Source organism: Grus americana, chromosome 5, assembly GCF_028858705.1.
Source record: "Grus americana isolate bGruAme1 chromosome 5, bGruAme1.mat, whole genome shotgun sequence".
Taxonomy (NCBI): Eukaryota; Metazoa; Chordata; class Aves; order Gruiformes; family Gruidae; genus Grus; species Grus americana.
Window position 1 is genome coordinate 18,501,571 of NC_072856.1, and position 27,322 is coordinate 18,528,892.

Consider the following 27,322-nt stretch of genomic DNA (forward strand, 5'->3'; position numbering starts at 1 on the left):
AGTGAGAGGGTGAGACATGGAGTAATATTGCTAAAAGAGAAGGATGGCTTTTTTTTCACAGCCTCAAATGTCTGTTCTTCCAGCCCCCCTGAATATTGGATAGTATTTAATTACTTTGTTCAGTGTAACTCAGAAATCCCCACAAACATTGGTGTTCCTGGATGTAATGGAATTCATGGTCGTAGAGCCTGAATCAGGTACAAAGCAGGTATTACATAGGTGGCAGAAAATGCAATCTGCATTTGGTTATGGTGAGCATGTATCATAGACCTATCACAGAGAAATGAATGTGAAAAGTTATCTAGATCTCCACCTTCACTGAATCCTTGAAGAACCTTTTCTGATGAGGATGATAAAATACTTCTAAACTTGTTCCTTGCAATTAAATTTCCTTACATTTTCAGAGGGAGGGAGGAAGAGAATTCTGCTGTGTCCATATTGTTATAAATATTTGCTAGGAGAATTTACTGAGAAATGTTGATGAACGTGGAATAATGTACTCTTTTTAGAAGTGGAGCTGTTCTTGTGACTATCTGGATTTCGGATTTTCTTGCTGTGGCTACAGAGTGCTCATTTAGGACTTTTAAAAGATCTGGATGTTTATTTTGAATTTGGCCATTAGCATGCTAGGTGACTTCAGACATGTCTCTCCAGTTCCTTTTTGTCTTTCATTTCCTGTCTCTAAAATGATTAACTCCAAAGTAAGTTGTTGAGATCTGCTGGTAAAATTAATTTTAAGAGAGTTGGATATGGGTATATTCTTGAGATATTTAGTCTCCATCTTATTAAGCTAGTAAGAGGGCTGGAACTTTGGTGGGTATGATAAATATCTAGATAGAAGGACAAATGAGCTTTTTTCTTTTTTCCCCTCAGGATGACTTTTGCATTAACACAGACTGTGGTACCAGAAAAATGCAACACACATTTAATGTTAGGAAAGTGATGCTGCCAGTAACTCCAGACTGTGGTTGAATTTCATATTGTGTGTCTTCCCTCCCCAGTGTAAGTCTGGACTATGTAGGTTGCAGTTTATTTTCAATGGGTCAGTATGGATGTAGTTATCTATATAAGCTTTGCTCTCACATTGATTTTGGGGAAGCTTTGTGGGTGTTGGTTCTGCAGTGATTGCTAGCATACCACTTAAGTGATGGCTAATAACCTACATTTACCATTGTAGCAGCACTGTTGTAGGTCTGAAGAAGGAGCAGTAGTCAGAAGAAAAAGTTAGTTTTCAGCTGCTAGAAAGAATCTTCCAAATCACATCAAAAATATGTTTTAAAAGTGGCTATTCTGTGTACATTTTGTACTCTTCAGTCTAACAGGGAAATTTTTGCTTGGGTAATAGCCTAATTTGTAGAAGCAATATTGTACATAGTGAAGAATCCAAGTGCTCTTGGATTCCAGCGAAATGGCAAAATTAACATCAAACCATTTGAAGAAACAAGCTGAAATTTCTATACTATACAGATGTATTTATATGGGTTTCTGGAAAATTATACTTTATAAATGGAATCTTTTCCCTGAAATAGCAAAAATCTGACTTTTTTGCTAAGCCATGCTGTCAAAAATGCTTATATTTTGATTAACTGGATAATAAGAAATAATTGAATTGCTGTAGCCCATGAAATAAGTGATAGTGAGGATGATGTTTTGAAACATAATGATTTCAATTCAGCTTGGCTTGTTTATAGATTTAGAAAAGTAAGCAAGAGTTGGCAATAGAGGTACTGTTGTATTTTGTTTCTAAGTTATCTGTGAAACACTACCAGGAATTTAAGATACATCTGGCTTTACAATAAGCTGAATGAGTTCTGGAAGCATTTACAGTTGAAAGCTCTAAACAGTGTTTTGAGTACTTCACTTTTTCAGGGTAGATAAATCTCCTCCTTGCACCACATTTTCAAGGGAGCCTCTGAAAAAGGCAGTGATGCAGCAGGTTTGTCAAAAAGGCATACTTTACCATTCTGGGTGGTTTTTGTTGCCTAGAATATTGCCAGGCTTGAGTCAGAGGGAAGGAAATGTGACACTCAGGTCCTGTGGCTTCAGCTTAAATTTCCATCTATGTTGTTGCTTGGGCTTTGAATTTCTTATTGTTGCTTTAGTGGTAACATGATAACTATGAACACACACATTTTTCACTAATAATTTTTCCACAGTGGTCTGGGACATGGTTGTCTGACAAGATGAGTATAATAGCAAACACCATATTTAAAATTAGTTTAAGTTACTTGTGTTTGGTTATCTTCGGAAAACATAGTACCGTCATTTTCATTAAAACCCCCTACATCTTCACTATTAGCTTTTAAATCTGTAATGCATTTGCCTGTTAGATAATATATGATTTAAATGTATTGTACCTGACTGAGGGTTTTCAAAGGCAAATTCCCTCTGCTGTGGACTACTGCATCTTCACAAACATTTTTTTGCAATCCTTGAGAAGGTAATTCTTTGAAAGATTCTAGTATCTAAACAAGTGGTTTCCTTCAGAAAGGAAAGTGATTTCAGATGGAGAACTTTCTTGAAGAGGAAGACTACCACTAGGATTAAGGATCTGAAATATTAATTAATCTCTTCCTGACCTATAGATTAATTGTGTTTTTTTTTAATTTAAACCCATCTTTCTGCTTGTGAAATAAGAATAACTCCTGATGGATGAGGTGCATCTCATAACACCATGAGATTTCTGTGAGAGAATGGAGACCTTTATGAAGGGGAAACTCTTCTCTCACCTTTTGCTTTGCTGCTGCCCTGTCTTTAAGCTGCTGCCCTAAATTGACAGCTATGCAGAGCTGTATAGCTTCTTAAGCTTAGCAAGTTATAAATGGTATTCCTCATAATGACCTTGGGAGGTGAATATTGTGTTTCCCTGGCATACATAGAGAAGATGGAGAGCGTTGTGCTTTGGTTCTCTTAGTGACATATTTCCAAAGGAACATTGTGCAGTCTCAAGCAAATCAAGAAGATACATGTTTACATGGCTTCTGTTGCAAGTATAATTCTGGAAGTGTAATGAGAATGAGAGGAAGTGGAGGACTTCCTGCATTAGTTTTTGTGGCTCTGTGAAGGGGCTCTCTAAACTGCAGTTGTGTTGCACAACTGATAAAAGTTATGTTAGGCTCGGATAAGTCTCTTGAGATGTGAACTAATATACCTTTTGCATGCACCATGGTTAAATTTTTATTAACCTGGAAGTCAGAACAACAATAATAATGACTGAGCATGCTACTTATCTCTGTATTTTACCTTAAGTCTATTACTTTCCCATGAAATGTACTAGTGCTAGACGGTGTCCTTAAAATATGATTCACCCTTTTGGGAAAAGCTTTCACAGTAAACTAATTACTTAGCATGTGAGTAAAGTGTCTGCGTAAGGTGGGAGAAATAAAAGGATAATGGGTGCCTTTAACATAGTGGTGATATATCCCCCTTACAGGTCTCTAGGCTAGAAAGGGAGAAATAGTAAATGGGAAAGGATTCATTTTATTTGGGAAAAGCTCAGGATATATGTGGTGTGCTAAAGGGAGGATAGTTAGTTAAATTCCTTTCTGAAACATCCAAACTACTTTGATTTTTAGATTTTAGATTGCACTTAATGCTATGCTGGATGAGACTACCTGATTAATGATTGTGTTTGACTCCTGCACTATGGGTTTATAAATGGAATCAACGAAATGTTACTAAACATATTTTATTGGTTTTTTGATGATGACTATTAAAGTGTTAATCATGTTTATCTGTTCAATATTTTGTTTTACAATATCTTTACAGTGGCTTTCCTGAATGTTTTTCTATTTACTCAACTTACAGTGTTAGTTTCTTTTTCAACTTGTTAAGTTTGCCTGTATGACTTTTTTTTATTAAGGTCTGGGACCTTGATGAACTTTACTATAGGGTTGAAGGGTGATTTTGAGGCCAGTATGCGAGACATTTATTTAAGGTGTAAGGAGAAATTAAGACTATTTCTCTTCTGCCTTTGACCTCTGTGCTTTTATGGAGGTGTGCTTTTGTGCCCTGTACATAGCAGGGGAAGTGCTTTGGAAAGTGCGCTTTTTGTATCTATGGATGAGCAGTATTACTGTGCTGGTCAGTGAGAGAGCTTTTCAGAAACAGTAAAGCATGCCAGATTTAATTAGCTCAGCCTTGCTGTCTGACACTGATTTTTTTTTTCTTTTTTTTTTTTTCTTTTGAGTGTTCATAATGATCACTCAAAATAATTTACAGAATCAAATATACTGTAGTCGTGTTAGGGAAGAAAAAACAGGTGAAAATGGCTTCTTGCTTCTGGGTATTTTTTTTATCAGAGAAAAGAATACCTTCTGAAAATCAACTTGATTTTCCTGTCATTGTGCTGTACTGCAGGTGTGGATATCCTGTATTAAACCAGGCAAACTAGAACAGTACTCGTTCCCAGCAACCCAAAGGGTGTGTGTTTGCCTCTGATAAGTGCAGGATGTTTAACATTACATATTCAAAGATAATTGAGGAGTCTTCTACTTTCAGTGCAGAATAAGATGGATTAGGTCATTCTCTGTTAAGGATATAATGCTGACATTGCCAATTAGCTAGACACAAAAGATTTTATGATGAGATACTGATCTTGTGTTTTAGGTTACTGTAAAAAACCCCAGAAAACTCTTCAAAAGCAGAGACCAAAGACAAGGATGGCAGTCACAGTATAAAAGCTGGTCCATTACATAACATTAGTATGAAAAGCAGCAAGGACAGCTGAATTTGCAGAGTCCGGCTGCTTCCCTGTGTGCAATGCTGTAGATAATGCAGGAAATAATTAATATAAATGTGCATTCAAAAGAATGCTTAAATTTTCCAAGTACCTAAAAAGGCTGGACATTTTAAGTTTTTGCAGGGCACATATGTTTACCTTTTTGTGTGTGTGTGTGTTGATGTCTTTCTCAACAGTTTTACCCAGAGAACCAAAGCATAGTTTTCCTTAAGAGGCTCATTTGGGAGCTGACCCTTCCCCACAGGCTGTATCAGGTGGGAAAACTAAGCTTGCTTGCTATCAGTTCTTCTTTGGCTGGCTTTAAGTTCTTAGTTATTTTATATATGTGGGTGTGAAAGTTCAAAACACAGACTAGTTTGCCTGTTCAACTCCATGTGTTGTAATTGTTCTCTAGCATTGGGCGAGTACAACGTTCCAGAATATATCAGTTTTCTCAAGCTTCATATAAAAAACATCTCAAAGGTCAGACAGAGTAAGCGTGCCAAGGAGAAAAATGTTTTATTTCTATACATTCATGTATAAGTAATAAATTGAGAAATATTTTCCATTAATTTTATCATCATTTCTGTTTATTGCATCAATATTACTTTCCAAGGAAGTGACTGAAACGAGCATTTAATATTTTCTCCAGATAGTTTTCTTTAGGAAACTTGTTCTGATTGGCTATTTTAAATTGTAGTAGTCAAATTTTGTCACGGTATTACAAACAGGGTTGGGTGGGGTTTTTTTAACTGCTTAACCTCCTTTGCTGGAATGGTATTTGGTTCACATCTACCTCCTTTTTTTTTTTTTTTTTTTTATAGTTGAGAGCTGCAGGCACCATAAGTATAACTGCACTTTGTATGAAATCTACGGCAAGGAGTATCAATCAGGATACTGGCAACAGAATTATTTGATGCCTTTGGTTACTAAATATATGAAACTGATCTAACACATAGACAGACTTGTCAGTGAGGCTCATGTAATCTGTCATTCCAGTCCACACTTATAACCTAGACTTGCTTTTAAGCATACAGAAGAGGCCTACATGGATTAAAGGTCATGGTATGTGTATTGCTGTCAGAGTGCATCATTATGGCAAATTGATGCATTTTGTTCTGTGCCCTCAGTTTCTATGGGTTGTAATTTCTGTGAAAGTTGGAGATGAATAAACCTGTTTTGGTTTATTATTGTAAGGTGAAATGGGCATGAATTTCTTATGGTTTTGAGCTTTCTGCTCAGTTCTAGTACTGTGGGTGAATTATCTGCCCGGAATACTCTTCTTGTAATCATACCATGCATGTATTTCTCTGTATAGCATGGTAGCCTGAGTCCAGCCTTATTTTTATGAACTTTTGTTGTATTAACTATTCTTGATGGAGAGGATGTGCTGAAAAGTGTATTCATAATATGCTTCTGTTGACAGAAAGCTCTCCTGTGGTTCCTTGGAGGGATCTTTGGATTTTAATGGATTTTTATTCTGTAGAATGTTGTATCTTATTGAAGTTGCGGATTAAAAAAAATTATGTCAGTTCATCCTAGCCCTTTCATGCGATGGATCCTTTTCTTAAGCTTGCAGACTAAGTGGTTCAGCAGGCATAGTATCTCCCAGCCAAAGAAAGGAAGCATATGGCAGCTGAAGTAAGAGTGATAAAGCATGGTGAGGCTGCCAAGCATAAGGATGCTGCTGTAGTGACAAAGCATGTGGTAGCACTGGGGGCTTTCAGAGTGATAATCTAGCTGCGATGCTTTTGATTTCTAAGGAAGAAATTGCTAGAAACACGATGCAGTTTTATCTCAACAAGACTGACTTGGACGAGGCTAGGTGTCTTGTTGTTTCTACTGTTACAGGAGCAATTTGGCTGCATCTGGTTTTTAAAGCGCTATGTATAGCCTTTTCTTTAAAAAAAAAAAAAAATTACAAAAGATGCTTCTTTTCTCAGCTTCAGTGTGTTCCTTCAGTTCTATGGTAATGAGGTGTACCTTTCCATAAGTGAAATGTGGTCTGTCTATTCTTGAATGCAGTGATTAATGCTGCATGTAAACTATTCCAAACCACCACATCTGGTATTTGCAGACAAGAGTAGCTGAAGCAAGGTAGGGGGCAAAAGGAGATGGTTCAGTAAAAACTGATAGTTCAAGATGAGTAATCTTTTAGACAGGTTCATATGGGGTCAGAGTGAAAACAGTGGCTTTCAAACTTTTATGTATTAGATACCATTTTTAGACTGAAGCTTTGGTTTCATGAAGAAGAATTATCAAAGCTTAATTTAAACAAGGAATTTTCACATGCCATTGACGAATACATTTGCTTTGACATGCCATTTTTTTAAGGTCTTCATTTTTAATACAAAAATGGGCTTTTGGCCCCCCATCCATACATAGTGTTTTTATTGTCAGTGACTTTGGTCCTGCTCCATGAACGATAAAAATTTAAGATGTGCTTCTATGTTTTGGAATAAGGACTGTTTTAGTAAGATTTTTTTAAAAAATCAAGATTTGATAGTTTCATTTTAAAAGATCGTATGTGGAAAGGTGAAGTAAATTCATTCAGGTTATGTACTCGGGTATATATAATCTCTTCTGTTGGTTTTAATATCTATTAGTAAATTTAATGTTGTTCTGCTGGGCTCTTTTTGGGTAACAGCCACCAACAGTGACAAGTATAGAGGACTTCGCAGGGGCTGTGAACTTTTTTTTTTTAGTAAAAGGCTACCTTTTTTTTTGATTATTAAACGGGGTAACTAGGATCTGCCTTGAACACCCTAGGAGGTGTTCAATTATTTTCTTTAAAAGAGAAGGTCTATCCTTCCCACAGAAGCATTGTGTGAAGTAAGAGGTCATTCAGAGTTGGAGCTAGTATAGCTTAGAGAACAGGAAGAATAAAATATTCAGTGTTATTTAAAAAAACACACTACTTCTAATGTGTGGAGTTTAATAGGCACTCTAAGAAACAGATTTGAAGGGTACTACGCAGCAACGGATCAAGTCCTCTTCTCCTTGCCAGATGAGTAATCTCTCTTTATTTTTTTCTGATATGATCATTGCTGGAAAGTGAAACGGAGACTAGACTCTGGATTACTGTATATGACATGAACATTCACTGTCTTTTTGGGGAAGGGGACCTGACAGCCAGCCTCGCAAGGCATGCGGGCAGCGGGCTCCCTCTGCAGCCGGTTAATGCCAGTGCTCCTGTGGAGGTCGTGCACTATGGTAAGGTTGGGGTGTTTTGGTTTATTTTGATGGAATGGAGTCAGCCCCCAGCTATGGAAACTTGCTGAAGTGCACGCAATGTCCTCACAGCGATTATGAAAATCATCTGGTGGCTGTTGCCAGTTGGGGATTTAGGGCTGAGATACAGGCTTTCCCAGCTCCTGGGCAGCAGAAAACTGATGTGCTTCTGAAGTGATGTGCTTTCCTCTGTTTTGAGTGGAATGCTTACATCTTTTTTACAGGTTCAGAGACATTTCATTCAACCAGTTCAAACTTTGTGCTCCTTAATGTTCCAAGCCAATGTATTGTTTAGAAAATTATGTTGCTAAAAGTATGCCACTTTGAGATTTTGTACGGTATTTCAATCCTTAAGTTATTCAGAGTTTCAGGTTGTTATGAATGTCTGAATATCAAAGTGGAGCAACTGATGGAAAATAGAAACATTGCAAGGTTTATATTGGCAAAAGTAATGTGATTACTGTTAGTAATCAATTACTAATTATGACATATTTATTAATTCAAAGTATTGAATCAATATGGATATACATTCTTTAAGTATCTTGGATTTACTACACAAGAACATCTCATGACACTTGTATTGACTGGTGTACTGCAGATGACAGGAAAATTTTAAATTCATTTTGCTGGGATTACTTTTGAAGACTTCACTTTATGTTATTTTTTTTATTTGCTTATCTGCCTTTACTTTGCTAAAATCATAAGCTGCATCTGCAGTGCTTTAGTGCAGCAGCTCTCTGATTTCTGGAATGTCTGTGCTGCATGGTATTATAGTATGTAAACTTAGAAACTTATCTTTGTGGCCCTCATGGGGAAGAAACAGCAGGAAAAAAACATGATAAAGCAGAACCCTGAATATTGTAAAGGCTTACAGACAAGAAGGAAAACCAAGGAAAAATGAGGTATATAAACGAAGCAGCAAGATAGAATGGTGGAAAAGTTGCTACAATTTTCATGTTCAGGCTCTTCTTTCAGTAGAGGGCAGTACTGGTTCAATTTTCTTTTAAAGCCATAGGCAGCATACGGTTATGCTATGCTGTTCTCAATACAAGCTTTTAAGAATGGTTGAATGCACGCATTGAGTTGAGTTTGTAATAGATGGCTGGAGGAGGATTGTGAACAGCTTTCAGAATACCCATGTAAAATTGCAGGCAACATAGTATCACAAGAGGAAATTCTGTTAGTCATTTATCTATTCTTAATGGCAAGGTTGCTATAATCTTTGGTTGTCTGCCCATTGCCCAGATAAATCTGGCTGTGATTCCCTGTTTTCCTGCTTATGACTAGAGTAAGTCCAGTGCACAGGAGCCACAAACGTGGTGAAAGCAAGACCTGCTCTGGACTGCTGTGGGTGCTATCTGCTGCTTCAATCAATGCAGGATGACTATTCTATTGCCACAAAAGAAAACCAGCTTTTCACTTCCTTGGTAATCCCCCATTGCTAGTTTTTCTACTGGGGTGGAATGCATTTAAGAGGCTGTCTTACTGTATAACTGATGACAAAGTGTAAATGTCAAACACGTTATTAATTGTAAGCTCTGTGTGAAGTCCTCTTCTCTCTGGAGCCTATTTGTATATTATAGGCATCTTCCACAAGATGGAGCTTTAAGACTCTGCAGCTGGGAATTTTTCCCTCTTGACTAATAAGCAGAAAGATGAATGGAGTTTATGAAATCTCTTAAAACAGGTATAAAATGACCATTTCAATTTTTTTTTTTCAAGAAAGTGGGTGGGTTTTATTAAAAACAACAGACTCAACAGATATTTTGGATTCTTTAATATGTCTGAGTCACTGGAATTGTTTTAAAAGAAGAAAGGAAGGATTGGAAAAAATAGTTGTCATTACTTATTTATTCTTTGGAATTACTTTTTCTTTGCTTCCAAACTGACTTGAAAGGTAGGCATGACTAGATAGAGAAAAGCATTATCAAAATGCTTGCTAAATCTTCATTTATTGGGAGGAGGTTTTTTTTAAACAGTCCTACCCTAAAAGAAGAGGAGGAAACTTTAGATAACAGCTATTCTGATAGATAAAAGAAAGGCAGAAAGCATTTTCCTTTCTTTTGTGCAGCTGTCTTTTCAAGAATGAGCTACGTATACCCTTTCTCTAGAAGAGGACCTTTTTATGTTTTTCACTCTGCCTGCCAGAAGCTGCATCTTGCTGAATTCTGCAAAAGTGCTACCAATATTTCAGGCCGTGTTTCAGTAATCGGTTATCTTGTTCTTCTTTGAGTATCCGAACTGTGTTTTATTCTATTGCCATCTTGTCGGAAATCCCCTGCTGTTAATTTTGTTGGAATGGAATTCATCATCTGCTCACTGTGCTGCTGCTGGTAAGACAATTTTATACATTAACTAGCACAGACGTGTGTGGACATGAAGTGGTACTGTGCAGACATAAACTGGGAAAGAGCTTAGCTGGAGAGGGGGAAGAAGGACTAGGTGGGCGCTGGCAGCAGGGAGGGAGAAACTAAAGGCTTGAGTGTCTTTCCTGTCCAGCTTTTCTTCCTCATGCTAGCCTTTTCTGGTGATAACAAATATTAGTAGTGTATGTTTGCCACATCTTGCTGTACAAACCAAAACTTGAGGATAGAAGCAGTTTACTGAGGACTCTTTACAAGTAACCTTTCCCTTTCACCTCTCAGTAAACTCCTATGTTACTCTCAATATGTTTAGACTTTATTAGTACTTTCTGCAGGGTCTGTGTTGTCACTTTGTGCTTGACTTGAGGAGTTGCAGGTGAAGGTTGTGAAACATTGTTTCAGAGTAAATTATTTGTGTTATTTTTTCATGCTTTGCAGGTGGTGTGCTAGTAAGCAAGAGATAAGTTATGGTTTTTCATTCTGTGGCTCAGGGGTCTCCCTAGGTTAACAAGTAGGACCTTAAGAACTTGGAACAGAAACCGCATATCAGAAATCCACCACCTCCCTTATCTAATGTTGCTACCCCCCTAGCTGATGGTCCTCTCCAGTTTTAGGCACAGAAAATAGTGTGTGGCAAATACAATAAAAAGCAGTTGTTCTTTATGCTTGATAACAATGAGTCTCTCTGCACAGATCCACTACTACTGATTTCTATGCTTCATGTAGGCCAGTGGCTGAATCAGTCTGTAATGATGCCGTATCTTACTGGATCTGCTGCAGATCCAAGTTAAGAACTCTTCTTCAAACTTCAGTTTTCCTCAGATGCTATCACAGTCTTGACATGTTAAGAACTGTCTACGTTTATTTTTCTTTTGGTTCCACCTCTTATTTTTTTCAATAATTTTTTTCGTGCAGTATGTCGAAGTATCAGATTGTTACTAGCTGAGCAGGTATCTGTTGGTACAGAAGATGTGGTAGACCATTTGGACAGTTTTATGAAGAGCCCTTCCCCATAATATAATGTTAAGTTGGATTTCTGAGCCACAACCTCAGAATGGATATTTGACTTGCAAAAAAATGAAGTAATATGAGCAGGGTGTTGGAGTAAGCTTGAAATCATGGGTTTTCTTCCCCAGATCTTATGGGACATGTGGTCGTGTATGGGCAACAATTCTTGCCCTTCCCTCCCACTGCTTCTGCCAACGTGGATGTCCAGTTTCCAAGGACTCTCAAAGTACTCCACCCCTTCTGTTTCCTAGCACTAGCAGAAAATACCTTTCTTTTCTGAAAGCAATAGCAGTATCAATTACTTGAAAATATTGTAGATGCAAGCTTTTGCATAATCCTTAAGTTTTTTAACAGTGGTTCTACAGCAGTCGGTTCCAAACTCCAATGACTGTCTATAGACTTGGATAAAGAATTACTCATTTCCCACACAGCTTTACAGAAACAGTGGTTTTGACAGGGAGTTTCGGGGTGAGTGGAGATAATAGAGTTAAGGATACTGAGAGTATATTTACTAGGGGTAAATATTTATTTTCTATATTACACAGGCCAATGCCCTATTGACAAAAACAGCCTCAGCAGACAGTTCAGAGGCACTCCTCTGTTGGTAACAGAATATGGTTGTCTCAGAGCAAAGATTTTCTTAGCACTTATTAGCCAAAAGATCATAGTTGCTTTATTTAAACAAACTTTGGTATGAAGATATCAAAATAACAACTTAAACCAGATGCTTCCAGGGAATACACATGGAGAGGGGCTAAATGTAGCCTAACCACCCTTAGAGAGCAGAATAGGCAGTTGGCGACTATTTAGCTGGATTCCCTTATGGTCCTTTTTCTCTGCAAGTCCTATTTTCAGAATAGAATGTAAAAGAAATGCAGCGTAGCCATTTAGCTTCAAATCAGTGTGAAAAATCCTGCATGGTTTACAAAGCGAAAAGCGATAGTGAGTTTTTAGGATGATAGTGGAAAATGTCATGACTGGGAAGATGGATGCTGTCTATAATAAAGCTGCCTGTGGCTTCAGCAACTGCTTTTTTCAAATTTACTAATCTATAGGATTACCGTCCCATCTTCTCTATGGTTATCTTGCATTATTTTTCATGCTGCTAGTAGACCTAGGTGCTCATAAAACTGAGAGATTTGCAATATAAACTTTACCCTTTTGTTCCTGCTTTTAGCATGCTCTTGTCCTGGGCTGTGATACAGTTGCTATTAGAGTTGTTCATGCTGAATTCCAAGGTAACTGCTGTGACGCAAGGAGAATGGTCATTACACATTAAGTACTAGACTGATCTTAGCTTTAAAACCAGAATTGAAAACAGGTATGTGGAAGTAATGCTTAAGTTCCAATGTAGCAACCTCTTGTATTTCCCACTACTGTGCCAAAAATAGTGCAAAATTGTTAGTCTATTCACTTACCCATAAGGCTGTTACAGCTTAGCTGTAACTGCTGGACAAAGCATATGCACCTCCTATCCTACTTTAAAAGCAGCAACATGTAGAATTTAACAGATAAAGCAGTTGTCATCTCCATTAATTGTAATACATGTTCATTTGTATTTGTTCTTTTGCTCTGTTAGCGTATCCTGACAGATGATTGTCTTTTCAGGTATTACCACAGTCATTGTCTTTTCGCCTTCATTTTGTTTCAGTCACTTTGCTCCCTTGGCCTTCTTTGTGTACTTAAATTCTGTATCTTCTTGTTTTCTTCAAAGCATGACTAATTGCATGAGTTTTAAAAGGACTGTCATCTCTCTCTTTTTCATTCCACACTCTCATACTCTTAGAAAGTTTTTCAGACACTTGCTGGCTAGGGAGCCAACCAGGGAAAGTTCAGCATGAAAGCTCAGCGCCAAGGGTATCAGATGGCATGGCTTTAGATCAGAGGCCAAACATCTCACACGATACTTGCTGGATTTTGATCCACTTTCTGTTAACCACCCTTACAAGGCTCTAGCTTTTGTCTAAGTGTTTGGTTAATTAAACCATTTACTTTCTTTAAAGAGAGTCCATCTTTCCAGTGATAAGGGGATAGATAGGTGTCTCTGATCATAATGGGGTGGTTTATTGTGTCTCCTTATGTTGCATTGACTCTATAGCTGATACTTAGTTTTCTATGATTGTTAGTACCTGGCTCACTCCACCTATGATTTATTAGCTAGTTCATATTAGCTAAGTTTTATAGGTGGTCTATATCTGATTTCAATTTTAAATAACATAATTTCTGGATCAGATTTTCAGTTGGTGGAATTAGGTGATGTTCTAGTAGTAGCCAGCCATTGGTTGGGGATGTAGAAATTGAATTTAAATTTTTGAAGCTACACCTTTTTTAATCTGTTGAGAAACTAAATAAGGGAGGAATCTCAATTAGACAATCCCAAATGTTTCTGGGAGGAGCTATGGCTATCATCATGCAGTTAGTATATTACCCTGACAAGCAAATAGATCACACTCCATAAATGAAAGAAGTTACCTGAAAAGGATTTGAACTATTTGAAATTAGTTATAAATTTTTTATGCATGTCTCTGAAAAAAGATTGGTTTCTAACAATGTACAAATGTTAAGGAAAATAAAAATATGGTATACATGATAAAAATCTGGTCAGGGTATCAAATATAGCTTGCTTATAGCATTTGGTTTTCAAACTATCCCATAAAGGAGTGGTGACTTTTCTTCAAGATATTTCTTGTATGATTTTTTGGTCTCAAAATGAGATTAAAGATATCCTCTCACAGGCAATGTTATGACAAATGTAAATGATAAAAGGGAAAAGGGACAGAAGGAGATAGTTGACTATCTTTTCGTATCAATGGTAAGCCTAAAAAGAACAAGAATTTGACTGAAAAAACACCATCACAAGTGTGATAGTGGCACTCAGTGCATAATATTGCCTCCAGATTGTGTTGCTTTTCCCACCAAGAAAGAAGGAATTTTTTTTTTTTAAATTAACCTTCAAATGACAAGGCCATGTTTTGCTTAATTTCCCCATCACTTCACTGTTCTGATCATTTTCTTTGAGATGCTGGATTTTTAAAGTTCTACCTGAAAATTGGAAGTTTCCTGTGCTACTGCAACTTCTCTGTAACTTCTCCTTTCCTACCACAGTTAGATTTTACTGAAGTTCTGTAATTTGTTCTTGCAGTTAATTTCCTAAATTAATCTTTCTAGCCAAGAGCTACATTAGAGTCTTCCTGATAGCTCTGGTCTTTAAATGGGGAACTGGCCTTGCTAACTGCATTTGATTTCAGAATAGTTTATGCCTAAATATATTCTACTCTGAAGCATCTAGCTTTATTTCAGATTTAGACCCTTTCAGGTCTTGGTGGAAGTATTGTTTCATTTATATATATAATAAATCAAGTAATGTCATAGCCTTTGATATGGAGTTAAAGGAATCCTGAATAAATTTTACTGAAACGTATGAAACCGTTGTTCAGTGAAGCTTCAGTTGGAAGCTTTTTTTTTGCATTTTTCTACTTACTTTGGCAAAACGTTGACTTTCACAAACAAGACATAGAAGTCATTCTCTGAGGCTTGTATGTGAATGTATAGTGTTGGTGATAACACTTCTGGCCTTTAAGGACTAGTTATCCATGAGGGCCATAGTCTGAAAATAGTTCATTGTAGGGTGATAGTTCTAACTGAATTTGAGTATGTAAACTACTGTGTTTCTGTCATATTTCAGAAATCTCTTGCAGATGACAGGACTGAAACCTATCACCTACCTCTTTCTTCTGCATCTGGTTGTCTGTTACAGCATTAAGATCCCTTTCCTTTGGCCTTTTTATTGGCTTTCTGCAGCTTTGTAGGGAGTAGATTGTATAAAGCATGCCCCTGGAAAGCAGAGGCTGTTAAAAGGTTTAAGACAAATTTATTTGAAGACAAAGAGGGCATTGAGGAAAACGGTGGAGAGGGATTGAAGGGCTTTTGCTGTGCAACAGAGCCTTGTCTGTGCAAGACTCAGCCTGCCTCTAAGTTCCAGCAGGCTGCTGAGAAGCAGGCCAAGAAAAGACTCTCCAAGACCCTGTTCCCTTCATCTGAAGTCTGCCATCTGGACGGAGGATGGCTAGAGGGTTCCTGGAACATATAGAAAGGAATCTTGAGGGCTGAAAATAAATGCCAGTGGAGACAGGAAGTGTCTGAGACGTAGGAGGATTGGAGGAGGGGAGCTGCTTAGCGTCACTGTTCTGTAGGTCACAGTACTGCTAAGGATGAGAGGCAGATAAGGAGAGCCTCTGTGCTGCACTCGGAGGTGCACAGACTTTCCTCCGAGGCCTAAGTCCCCCTCCATTTAGCACTTTGTGTGTGAGGGCATTTTAGTTGTTTGTTACAGCAGTTCATCTGAATGACTTGGATCTTTTCCTCTTGTAGGATGGGGTGCTTAAATTTGTAGCTCTTGGCATACTAGGCATTTTGAAATAGAAAAGGTTTATAGAAAGATAGAATGATGCCAGCTGGTCTTAAATTTTATCTTGATGCTACCATATTTGCGTTGTCACAAAGCTGTGTGCTACTTCAGCGTGGTGTTTAGTGGGTCAGTTGCAGTAAGATCAGATGATGTTATGAGGGGACTATGCTACCCACATTGATTTTTGTCATGTAGTAAAGCCAATGAGCTGAGATACATTATTCCTTTAGTGTGCTTTAATAAGTGGTATAATACTGGAGAACAATATTCTTCCTTTGTGGGTTATGAGGGTGGCATGGTCTTTGTACTCTTCTCAGAATGGAAATGTCAGCTAATCACACCACCCATCTTTGCATCCTATAAGAGCCTCTTAAACCTCCAGAGAAACCTTCAGTGAAAATTCTTTGCATCACCTGTTGTGCGTTTTTAAGGATAACCAGCCAGTTAATGGTGAATGTTTTTGCTTTGTGTGCTGTCCTGTAGGTATTAAGTTGAAAAGAGGTAAGTTTTCATTTCTCAAGATATTTCAAAGAATGTGGTCATGAAGCAGCTCCTTCCTATTAGTGAGCTTTTCAATGCACACAATAAATGACTCTTCACAAGATTTCAGGGCCATTATCATCTAAAGAATGCTCTTGGAAGGCCAAGACATAGTCTAACTTTCTCTGGAATCAATTTTCCTTCACTTAATATTTCTGAAAAATTAAAATGAAAAATGAGAGTATCCTCAAATGTTTACTGTATTTCCTGTGTGAAGGTGGTGGTACATTTCTTATTACTGACCTTGGAAGTGGAATGTGTGTTAAGTGGCAGCACTCACTGGCCTGCTAGAACTAAGTGGTAGCAGAAGCTCTTTTTCTGGGTGAGAGGAGATTTCCAGAGCAATTGTTTTATCAGGTACATGCACTGGCAGCTGCCTTGGTGAGATCACCATAGATAGTTTATGGTTTGATTAAAACTTAATGGGGTAATGAGGGCATGATACCCAAGAGTAGAAGGCACAGGTTTGGAATGAGGATCATGTCAATAAAGTAATAGTAATTTTCAGGTTCCTCACTGTACTTGTTTGGTAAATTAGCCTGCTAGCCTAGGATTATGTAGCTGAAAGACCATATATTTAGCCAACAGAAATCTTAGTCTAGAAATTCTAATTTACATGTGGATCAATAACTCCGAATTTGAAAACCATATGAATATTATAAACTTCATGTAATGGAAAAAGTAGATCCTTCCACAGAGACATCTTTAGTGCTTGAAGTTTTGTCTTGTCCTTTCCTTCTAAATGACTCGATATATCATCACTTACAGTGTATCAGTAAGGACTGTAATGATTTCAGAGGCTTTGCACGCAGCTACCATTTGAATCTCTAATTAAGGGAAGTGCAGGTTATTGTGCTCAGGTTAAATTGTTCTCTAGCTGCAGGATGTATTTCAAACTCCATAGCACAGAGTATAGCTGCATAGTGTTGCAAAGTGAAATACCAATTTACAGGCTTAAATGCATCTTTCTCTTCAAGAAGTAAATAGTGGATAACATGATCTGTGTGCCAGCTCATTACCTTACATACTATTTTTGTTTAAAACATTTAAGGATTTATTTTTGGGGTGAATAGTGGTAAGCTGGATTCTTTGGTAAGTTTGAGGAATGTGACATGTTCTTTTGCAAGCTTTTTCTTGAATTTCATCAGTCCTTTCATACAGCAGTAGCTTGCCAGAATTTCAGTAGTTTGTCAGAGTTTAAATGAGTCATCACTGATTCTTTGCTGAAAGTAAGTCGTGTTTTTTCCTATTGTGCCTATCTTTCGTTGTTGTTGTTGTAAATGCCAGAATTTTAGATTGCTGTCGCTTTGGCAGCAGTAACTTCAGAAATTTTGTAACCTTTCTTGGCTTGTGGTGTATGTAATTGGAACACAGTGCAAGATGACAACATAGAGAGGGCAAATCTTTAAATATGAGGAAAGAGCACAGATGTGATTTAGTATAATTTTGAGCCAGGCTTGAAAAAAATCCTGTCGTTTCAAGAAGCTTGTTGGGTTCATGGCAGTGTTTTTCACCTTTCTGTCACGAGAAAATATATGGAAAAGACTTTTAAAACTGAATCTTTTTGCACTGTCTATAGAGAAGGACAAAACATAGCTTAAAGATTACAACAATTAAGTGTTTCTAATGTGCTTAGTCAAAACTTATTACAGTTGCTCTTTGAGCACTCACTGTTGCACTTTCATGAAGTCTGTGAGATTTGTCATGAAGTTTTTGAGGAGCAAAATAATGGGATTTTGTTAAAATACCTGCAGGTGAAAGGTGGAATTTTATGTAAAAAGATTAATGTAAAAACATGTGCATACGCTTTCCTTATAGCACATTATTGCTTTATGCCTGACCCATAGGATGAACTATTTCTTTGTTGTAATGGATTCTTTGCAATAGCAGGGTTGCTGGTCAGTGATACACATAAGGGAAGCAATTGTTTTTTCTGTGATTGTGCCAGAACATGTGCACTGGGAGTGAAAGAGAAGGAAAAGATGTCCTTGAAAATAAGCTTGATTCTAGTGTGTGTGTGGGAAAACTTTGTGCTATGTGGATTTGAAATTGTTTTGGTCAATAATGTAATCAAAAATGGTGACCTGTATTGACAAATATCCAAGTGTTGCAGTGACATTCCCTATATCTGGTCATGAGTATAAAATATTGATCACTCTTTGGGAGATGGGGGAAACTGAGAGAGGCAGAGATGCAAAAGGGGCGAGGCAAGGACTCTGGCCTTGGATTTATAGTGTTTTGTAGGTACTTGCATAATCATTTATTTGGCACTTGCAACTTCAGAGGCAGAGATAAGGCATCTCAATTATCCAAATTCTTTGGTATATATTGGCGCTTAAGTGCAGTGTATGAGAAAAATTCAATGCTGTTTAAAAAAGAAAAAAAAAATGTTGCTAACTTGCAACAAAGCTTTATAAAAACTGTTATGTCTGGTATTGGACCAAAACTGACTTGTGCCCTGGTAATGGTTCATAGAAGACTCAAGAGCCTTGGTTTTTCACCACTTATGAAGAATAAAGCTTTTCATCACTTAAACTGGGTATGTTTTTAAAGTTTAACAGCAAAAGTACAATAATACCCCTTTCTACCTTTGACTGCTCTGAGCTGAGCTTTATCTTATTTCATGGCAATGTAGTGAGGGTTTTGTTTTGTTTTGTTTTTTTTCTAAAACAGGGAGATAATCCATTATTGTACTAGGATGTACTAGGATTATCTGGTGGTGTATATCAACAGAGTATAAACTTTCATTGGGAAAGGGAAGCATAACACAAGTGCAATATTAACTAAGCTGGATGAGTTGGTAGAGGAGACTTGGGGGGAAAGAGCAGACTATATGAGATATGTACCCTTAGATATCCTTGAAGGAAAACAAAAAGTATTTGACCATCATATGGGCACATGAGGGTGTATATGGGGCTAAACTGATGATGGTTAAAATCTTCCAGGAACACTCAAGAGCCTTTCAAATGAAAGGGTGATAGCACCTGAAAAACATGATGGTTTTGAGGCAACTCTAAGCTGTCATACAAAGTTTTGTGACTTCATTAATTTGGCAGTTAGTATTTCTAATTTAAACCGAGTCGCTTCTTGGCTTTTTCAGAGTTTTCAGCCAAAACCTGGTTCTCTCATCTAACCTGGGTCTTCACAGCAAGATTAGTAACACCCCTTAAGTTGTCCTTCTTCTAGGCAGTCGCACAGTAAAAGGATAAAAATTCTGGTGGTAGCTTAGAAATTCTGGTTTACCGTCGAGTTACTTGACCTTTTGCCAGAAAGAAAATGTTTCATTCCCAAAATAGGATTATTTTGCTTTGTTCACCTGTTGGCTACTGAAGTAGTATATTGCCATATCTCTGAATGCATTTAAGATCAGCTTTCTAGGCTAAACACTTCTATGACATAAGACTTAATATAGGGATGGGATAAATTATGTGAGAAGTTAGGGATTGCATTGGATTGTAGGTTTTCCTGTTGCATAAGCTAGATTGACTACTTCTGAATAAACCAGAAATGTGGCCAGGCGGCAGTTGTGCAAAGTGTGGATGAAATTTAGTGGTGGGTGTACAATTTTTTTTATTTCTGACTTGAGAATGGTAGCTTATAAAGTAAGAATCTAGTAATTTGGCTTTACCTACAATATTGCCTTTAGACTTGAGCTCCCTGTTCAAGAAAAACGTTTAGAGAAAGTATATGTGTGTGTGTCTGCACAGATAAGAGAACGAAGGGCAGTTATTCAGAACTGAAATGCAGCTCTCATGTAAGATGTATTTTGAAAGGCATGAGGCATAAGCAGTGAGGTTTGAATTGAGAGCTGGGGACTTCTCAATTATGTTATTCCTTCATTTGGTGCTTGGCTTTACATGAGTCACTTAAACTCATAAAACCCTAGACTTTGTATCTTTTCAGTTTCTGCTTCCTGAAGTGTCATTATTGCCATTTTACACTTTGGGAAAAGGAGATACCAAAGTGGAAGACATGAGCTAACCAATAGATGTAGCAGATTCTTCATCCCTGGCCTTAAACTGTTTAAACATTGGGGAGTCTAGCATTTATAGCTACCAGCTCTCTGATATTGAAAGTCTGGTATTCTGGGCTTACTGGAGTTTTACTTCACATTCACTGCTGTGCCTTAGCTAATACAGTGAAAATGCACCGTACAAATAGTACCCTGTGTGTCTTATCCTGGGTAATGTAGAAAGACAGAAACAGCAGTGAAATTTTGATTCTGTTTCCAAAATGTGTTTCTTTTTATCTGTTCCACTTTATAGCCATTTCCTCCTGGGTTTTTCCAATCTAATGACTGTTAAGAATCACTGAGATGACACAGGTTGCAGGCATTGAGGGCTTTTTTCTAAAGTGCGATAAGAATTTTCAAAAGTACTACATAAATATTAGTTAATGTTCTGATGCCCCCAAATATGAGGTCCAGGCTCTGACTGGGATGAAGTATTCTTGCCTTTACTTGAAGGACAGATGACTAGGGTTATGCCTGGGATTAGTCTACAAGGACTTTTTTTTGTTGTTGTTGAACAAAAGGGTCTTGCAAAAATGGGAATAGCAGCAGCTGAAGTCAAATTTGGCAAGGGCTTTGTTAGGATCACCTAAAAAGCCAGTGTTCAGATGCTTTATGTTGCTGCCTTTGCCATTGACAATGCATGGTATTTTTCATTCTGCAGTTAACTTCAGAGAAGCTATCTCATTATGTGCATTATTTTTGCAGATTATTTTGTAATTCTAAATTAATATTGTATTTATTTGTTTTGAGATAGTCAATTAAATTTCTTCTCACTGAATGTGTATCATATAAACCATATCTGATAAGTGACTCTACAAGTGCAGGATGATAATTTTTATGATCAGACTTTATTCTGAAATGTTCAATCTTCCACTTTTCTCTTTATTTCATACCAGTCAGCAAGTGATGGATTAAAGCTTCTGATTATAGTTGTCTTTCCATTACATATGTGTTTGGCTTTACAGGCTTTTTTTTGCTAATTTTTGGTGTCCTACTGTCTCACCCCCACTACTCACATGCCTCATTTCCCACATGTAATCCCTTTGGTCAAAGCCAACTATATTCTATGGGTGTCCGTTTCTTTAGATTTGTACTGGATACTGAATTGCAGAGAGTTGATCAGTGTTTCCCTTCCCAAGTATAAGCATTTTTGCACAGATCCTTCAGACCCAACTGAATTAGGAACTGCAAAAGAATAGTTAAGCGGCTGGCAGATTTGTCATCTTTTGCAGGTGTAAATGTTAAACTTATTAAGCAAATAACTTTCTTAGATTTATATTTGACAAGAAGAATCTGCATCGGCAATCTGAATTTGGAATTTAAGTGAATTTCCTTTGTCCTAGTGCGAGAGGAGCATTCTAGAGTCCCATCAGTCCATGCAGTAGCAAGAATAGTGATGGAAGAGATGAATGAATCTTGGAGGACACTGGGAAGGATGTGCAAGGGCAAGCTCATCATCAAGTTTAAAAGGAGATTCAGAGAGCAAGGGCCTGACACTTTTCATTTGTTTCAAATTAAAAATATTTTAATGACAAAGCACATCTTTGTTGTATATCTTACTACCTGTTGTACTCACTAATCTATATGTGGCATGCAGCCTGTCTTATAACACTTTATAGCCTTATTATCTGATTGTATTTCCTGATACCTCTTGTTTTTAATTATTTATTCTCTATTTGACCAAAATTACAGCCCTTTTTTTAACATTTTAAGAATTTTCCTTCCTTTGTTAAAGGAAACAAAAGTTTTACTTGTAGAATACTAGTTTTCTGTGTTGGAATCCAGGTACCGTTTCATTGTTACTAATAAAAGCAATCTAGTTTTAAACTTTTTTTAGTAGAAAAATTGCTTATAGCTTTTAGCACCTTAGTGTGAGACCACTTAGCTAAATTAAAAAAGGAAAAAGAGGAACAGCAAGTTGTGCAGTGGAAAACTTAACTACTTTTTCTTTCTGTTTGTTTTATAGGCTTTAGGGATTTGTATGTGCCTGATTGTGTGTAGTTAATTTTAGCTAAAGTCTCTTTCTCGGCAATTTCTCTCCTGTTCTCCCTGTCTGGTACTCCCAGACTTCTCCTGGATTGTATCATTAGCTAAATTTTGCAGCAGAGACTTTTATACCGACTGAGACTTCTTGGGTGGGGCATTTTGGTCAGTCATACAGTTGTTTCCTGTTCTTGGACTGAAGGGGCAGTGCCTCTCTAAATTACCTGCTTGCTGCTCTTGCCAAGAACATCAGTCTTCTCTTACTATTTATTACGTTACTTTATGAGCCCTCCTTTGAGATGGACAAAGTTTCGGGGGCTGATCTGAATGGGGGTCTTCATGCTCTACAGCCATTTACCACAGTTGTATAAATAACTGTTGTCTATGTGGCTGGTCTTAATGCCCATCTGTGTGAAGCAGGGTAACTTTCACCTCTCACTGAGAAATTTGTTTTGTCACAGTACTTTGTTAACCCTGTGTAAGGACCTCTATTTAACACCGAAACTAATTATTATGTCTAGTTGCCACTGTTTTTCAAATGGAGAAATCATTTAAGTTAAGTTTAAAAATAATGCAGTTGAGCACTGTGAAGTCTGATACAAAACTTGCATTACGCTAACTCTTTTGGACAGCCCTTCCAAAGAGCAATCTGTCCGTGTTCATTCGCTCCAAACCTACCTCCAGGAAACAGCCCAAAGTGGGGGATCAAAGCAGGCAGTGTGCCAAAGATTTGTGTTTCAGACAGTCTGGCACATGCTGAAAGCTTGGTCTTTCCTGTACTAAGCCATGGGCAGATGTCCATTAGGAATGATTAGGCAAAATTTATATAAAGGCCTTGTAAAACGTTGTGTGGTTTTGGCTTTTTGGTTGTGTTCCACCCCCCATCCTCTTACTTGAGAAGTTTTGTGTGGGTGTGTATTTTTTTCTAAATTTATAAACCCTGGCTTTTGCCCTTGTCCGGTAGAGACTGCTCACCCACCCTTTTCCGTTTCCAGGCGGATTGCTTTTCTGTTATTTCAGTTCTGTAACTTTCTCCAACACTGTCCTGTTTTGCTTATGAAGGGCTTGCAATAACCCTTTCAGTGCTGCTGTCATCTTTGCCTTAAATCAGGACTGGCTGTTGTATTCATTAAAAAAAACCAAAAAATCTTCTCTTACAAAGCAAATTAGACTTCTCGTGTTATGGCTTTCTGTTTGTATATAGGGAATGTGATATGGCTTTCATTTGTATATTGACCATTGTAGTGTCCCCACACAGGTTTTTTTTCTTCTCTTCAATACTAAGCCAAAAACCTACTGAAATAAATGCTATTTCTTTACAGCTTTGGCAAAAAAAAAAAATCCCTTCAGCTCTGAAGCTGAGGCAGCACTATCTTCATGTGCAGAACGAATTAGCAGAATTTGGGGAAAATATTTATTTCCAACTATGTCTCAGAGTCAATTTTCCTGTTGTTCTGTTCTTCTTTTACTTTTTCATTCCCTATCCAGCAATGATTGATATTGACCTATAAGCTCCTTGTTTCTCTAATATCAGTGTTTAAATTAAGCCTGAATTAGCCAAGTAGTTAAGTAGAAGTAAAGTGAACCTGACCTACCCGCTGTTTGGAGCCCTGTGTGATATATTAACTAATACAAAATGCTGTTAAGTGTATAATCAGACCAGAACAGTAGACTCAAATTTGTTTCTTCTAACAATTCAGTGTTTCATTAATTATCTTGGGAATTAACTGGGCCAGCCCGTAAGCGCAAGTTATGATGCAAGATGGTAGAAAACAAGGTTAAGCATTAGGTTAGTGGGTATTTTGCAGAAGAAAGGGAGTAAATTGTTCTCTTCAATAGTGGGACGAATTCAAATGGATTTTTCAAAAACATTGGAGGGAATGGGTCATGGATACATGTATAAAATAACACTAAATGCTGTAGAAGTAACTTTAACATTTGTCAAAAAGCCGTGGCTCTGGAAAATAGGGTGCATATGGGCACACTGTCTCCTCTCTTTCCTGACCAGATGTGGAGAACTGAGGTTGCTACTGAGTGTTTATTTTTAGATGTAGAAAGATGTTTCATTCATATGCAAAACTCCCTGTGGATGAATAATTAAGGTCTGAGTGTACTGTAAGTCTTTCCAAGTAGTAGAGGACTAGCTATTCTCTTCAGTACTGAGCTTTTTACTTAACATGTGTGTTTCCTTATTAAATGGAGGGGTTTTTTTAATAGTAATTCAAACAGAGATCTTCTAAAGCTGTTTTCAAAGAGTAGAGTGGCTGGGAGACGGTTGAAAATGGTAAATCATCCATACTAATTTCTGTTATCTAAAGAACTGTACTTTGAGCTAACATCCAGAATAACTGGGCCAAATGGTCCTGTTGAAATTCCCCTCAGAAACAGAGCGGTAATTGGATGAATGTTTAGTCTGGGAACAGATAATCCATGCTGAAGTTTATGGATTCTGCTTGGGTAAAGGAATACAAGAGAAGTGGGCCGTAAGAATGCTTTATTTGTCAGAAGGGATCTTAAGGAGACATAAAGATGTTTTCCCTCCTCCCATGTGTTTTCTCCACAGTAATGATGATTCAGCTTGTGCATGCACTCTGGAATGCATACGTGTAGGGAGAGAGGAGAAAAGGATTTCTTTAGGTGCAGCTAATTGAAAATACTGTAGGAGATAATGTGTATAGCGTATTGTCTCACCATAGAGTTGCCTACTGCAGCTAGTTTATTGTCTTTATTTTCATGTTGACTAAAAATAAGAGGTTTTTTATCTTTTGTTAACCAAACACATTTCTCCAGAAGACCTCTCTGAAGCAAGAATTAATTGTTTCTGAAGCAGTTGTGTTGGCAAATAGGCTTTCGCTGTGTTTCTGTGGTAAGTTCTTTTGTCCATAATAGCATTTTGAGATCCCAGCATCAATGTGGCTGGCTCTTGCTCTGATTGGACAGTTTATATTTAGTTACGGGTTTCCTATAATAGTTTTCAGATGGAGATGTAAAAGAACACATACCCTTGTGCTGCTGTAATCCCTGAAAGAGCTTGGGGAAGTGAAAAAGAAAAAAACATTGATGTCTTTCAGCAGAAGTAGAGTTTGGAAAAAACAGCAGCTGCTTGCAGCAACAGAATGTTGAAATTTATTTTTAAGAAATTAGGTAGCCAGTAAAATCAAAATCCTTAGAAAATCGGTGGGTACACCACTTAGATTTTGCATCCAGAAAAGAGTTTAAAAAAGGCTGCAGAAAGGTTTGCTTTTCTGAAATTACAAAAATTCTGATTCTTCAGTTTACAATAGTATTAAGTAATAGTCATCAGACACCACCTCATGATAGCTCCTGTGTTCTATATTGCTGGTACACTTCCAGCGCAAATTAGTAGATATGTAAAAAAACCCCAGCGTCATGTATGCTTTTGTTATACTGTCAGATGCATCTTTTCAGTGAGGAATGATTTATTTAAATTAAAACTGAAAATGTAACAGATTTACTCTTCAGTCTGGGTTTAAGACCCACGTCTCCAGAAACTTTTCCCCAGAAATCTGCTTCCACAAAGAAAACTGAGTTCAAGTTTTCGTTTGATTCTGGGTTTGCATAGCTTTTAGAAATTATTTTTATGTAAAATTTTTGATTTATTAGCTTTAACTATTTTTTCTTCTCTGAATTATTAACCAAATAAATCATTCTAATTTTCTTTTATAAGATTTGAAGAATGTGTCTCTGCTTTATCCAGCACTGGTAGATAGCTGCCTGCAGGGACCAAACCTCTAGCTCTTCTGTGGCCATAGTGGATCTTCACCCACCCCTGAGGGACAGCTGGAAGAATCAGGCCCTGGTGCCAGCCAGCATGTAGGTAGGATCTTTGCAAAGTTGATAGTTGAGAGGAACATGAAGTGTAATTCTTTCCCATGATGTATATGATAAAAGCAGAGTGCTGCTACCACTGTGGTGGTAATGTGTTGGACTTGTTTGCAGTCCTGGCCAGTGTAACCTATTTTGGGTGGGGGAGAATCTAAAGCATGCTGTAGTCTGGTTTAACTTGAGCTAGTTTGCCTTATGTGGTTACACAGCAGAATTTTCATTCCTTCTTCCAGTTAGTAATGGAAGAAGATCATAGAAAGCTTAGGGATGAGAGACCTGTAGAGGTCCCCTAGTCAGTCCCCAGCTCTGGAGCAAGATTATCTCAAAGGACTGCAATAATGGAGACTCTGTAATCTGTTCCTGTACTTACAAAACAAACAAAAACCCAACCAAACAAAAAAATTCTAATACTAACCTGGCTTGTTTCTTGGTTACTTCAAGTCCCTTTGTGATGAATAAGGCAGGAAGAACATTTTGTTTCCTTTCTCTTTACAGCAGTGTTCTACATTCTGGGAAGGTGTTATGTTGTTTTCATCCCTCAGTTTTCTCATCTGTGAGATAACTAATATTCTTCTTTGTGCTCCCTGGGCTCCAGCTAATTCTACATTTGTCTTCAACTAGGGTGCCAAGGGCTGGGCACGATACTCCAGATGAGGCCTGATAGATACCAAGAATTACTTTCTGTCTTGCAAACACAGTGTATTTGTACAGCTCAGTCTCACTGCCTTTTATCAACAGTACAACATTGTTGATTTTTTCAGCCTGTAATTCACTGTAACCCTTTTTTCTCTCAACATTTGTGATCTAATTAGTCTCTATACAGGTATACTTGATTACACCTAACTGTATAAACTCAGGCATCTAGAAAGAAACTAAGCAATTCTCCTATTTTTTAGGCTGTTTTTCTGTAGATGTTAAATTTTCAGATGAAAAATCTGAAAGAACAATGCAACGATAGGATCAAGATGAAAACTGAGCTTGAAAAACATTGACTTCAGACATTTGGGTCATTAAAATACAGAATAATGTTGTATTCAGGCCCAGAGTTCTGTGGGACCCTACCCATTGCTTCCCTCTGTTCAGGTAGCGAATATTCAATCTTTATATTTGGCTAGCATGCAATCTTCCCATTATCCTAGAGCAGTTTCACCTCGGCCACAAGTGGCAGTCATTTCAACATTCATTGTTAAAAATGTTTTTCACATGATATA

General features: G+C 37.5%; 1 protein-coding gene across 3 annotated transcripts in view; it reads left to right on the plus strand.

Annotated features, from left to right (window-relative positions):
• MOB2 (MOB kinase activator 2) overlaps positions 1 to 27,322 on the plus strand; it is a 115,660-nt gene that overhangs the window by 26,717 nt on the left and 61,621 nt on the right. The window contains exon 1 of one of the 3 annotated variants that reach the window (XM_054827092.1): positions 10,235 to 10,284. The exons of the other annotated variants lie outside the window; for them this stretch is intronic. Coding sequence (XP_054683067.1) covers positions 10,250 to 10,284 — 35 coding nt within the window. The 5' untranslated portion in view covers positions 10,235 to 10,249. Of the gene's footprint in view, positions 1 to 10,234; positions 10,285 to 27,322 lie in introns of those variants that run through there. 3 annotated transcript variants of the gene reach the window in all.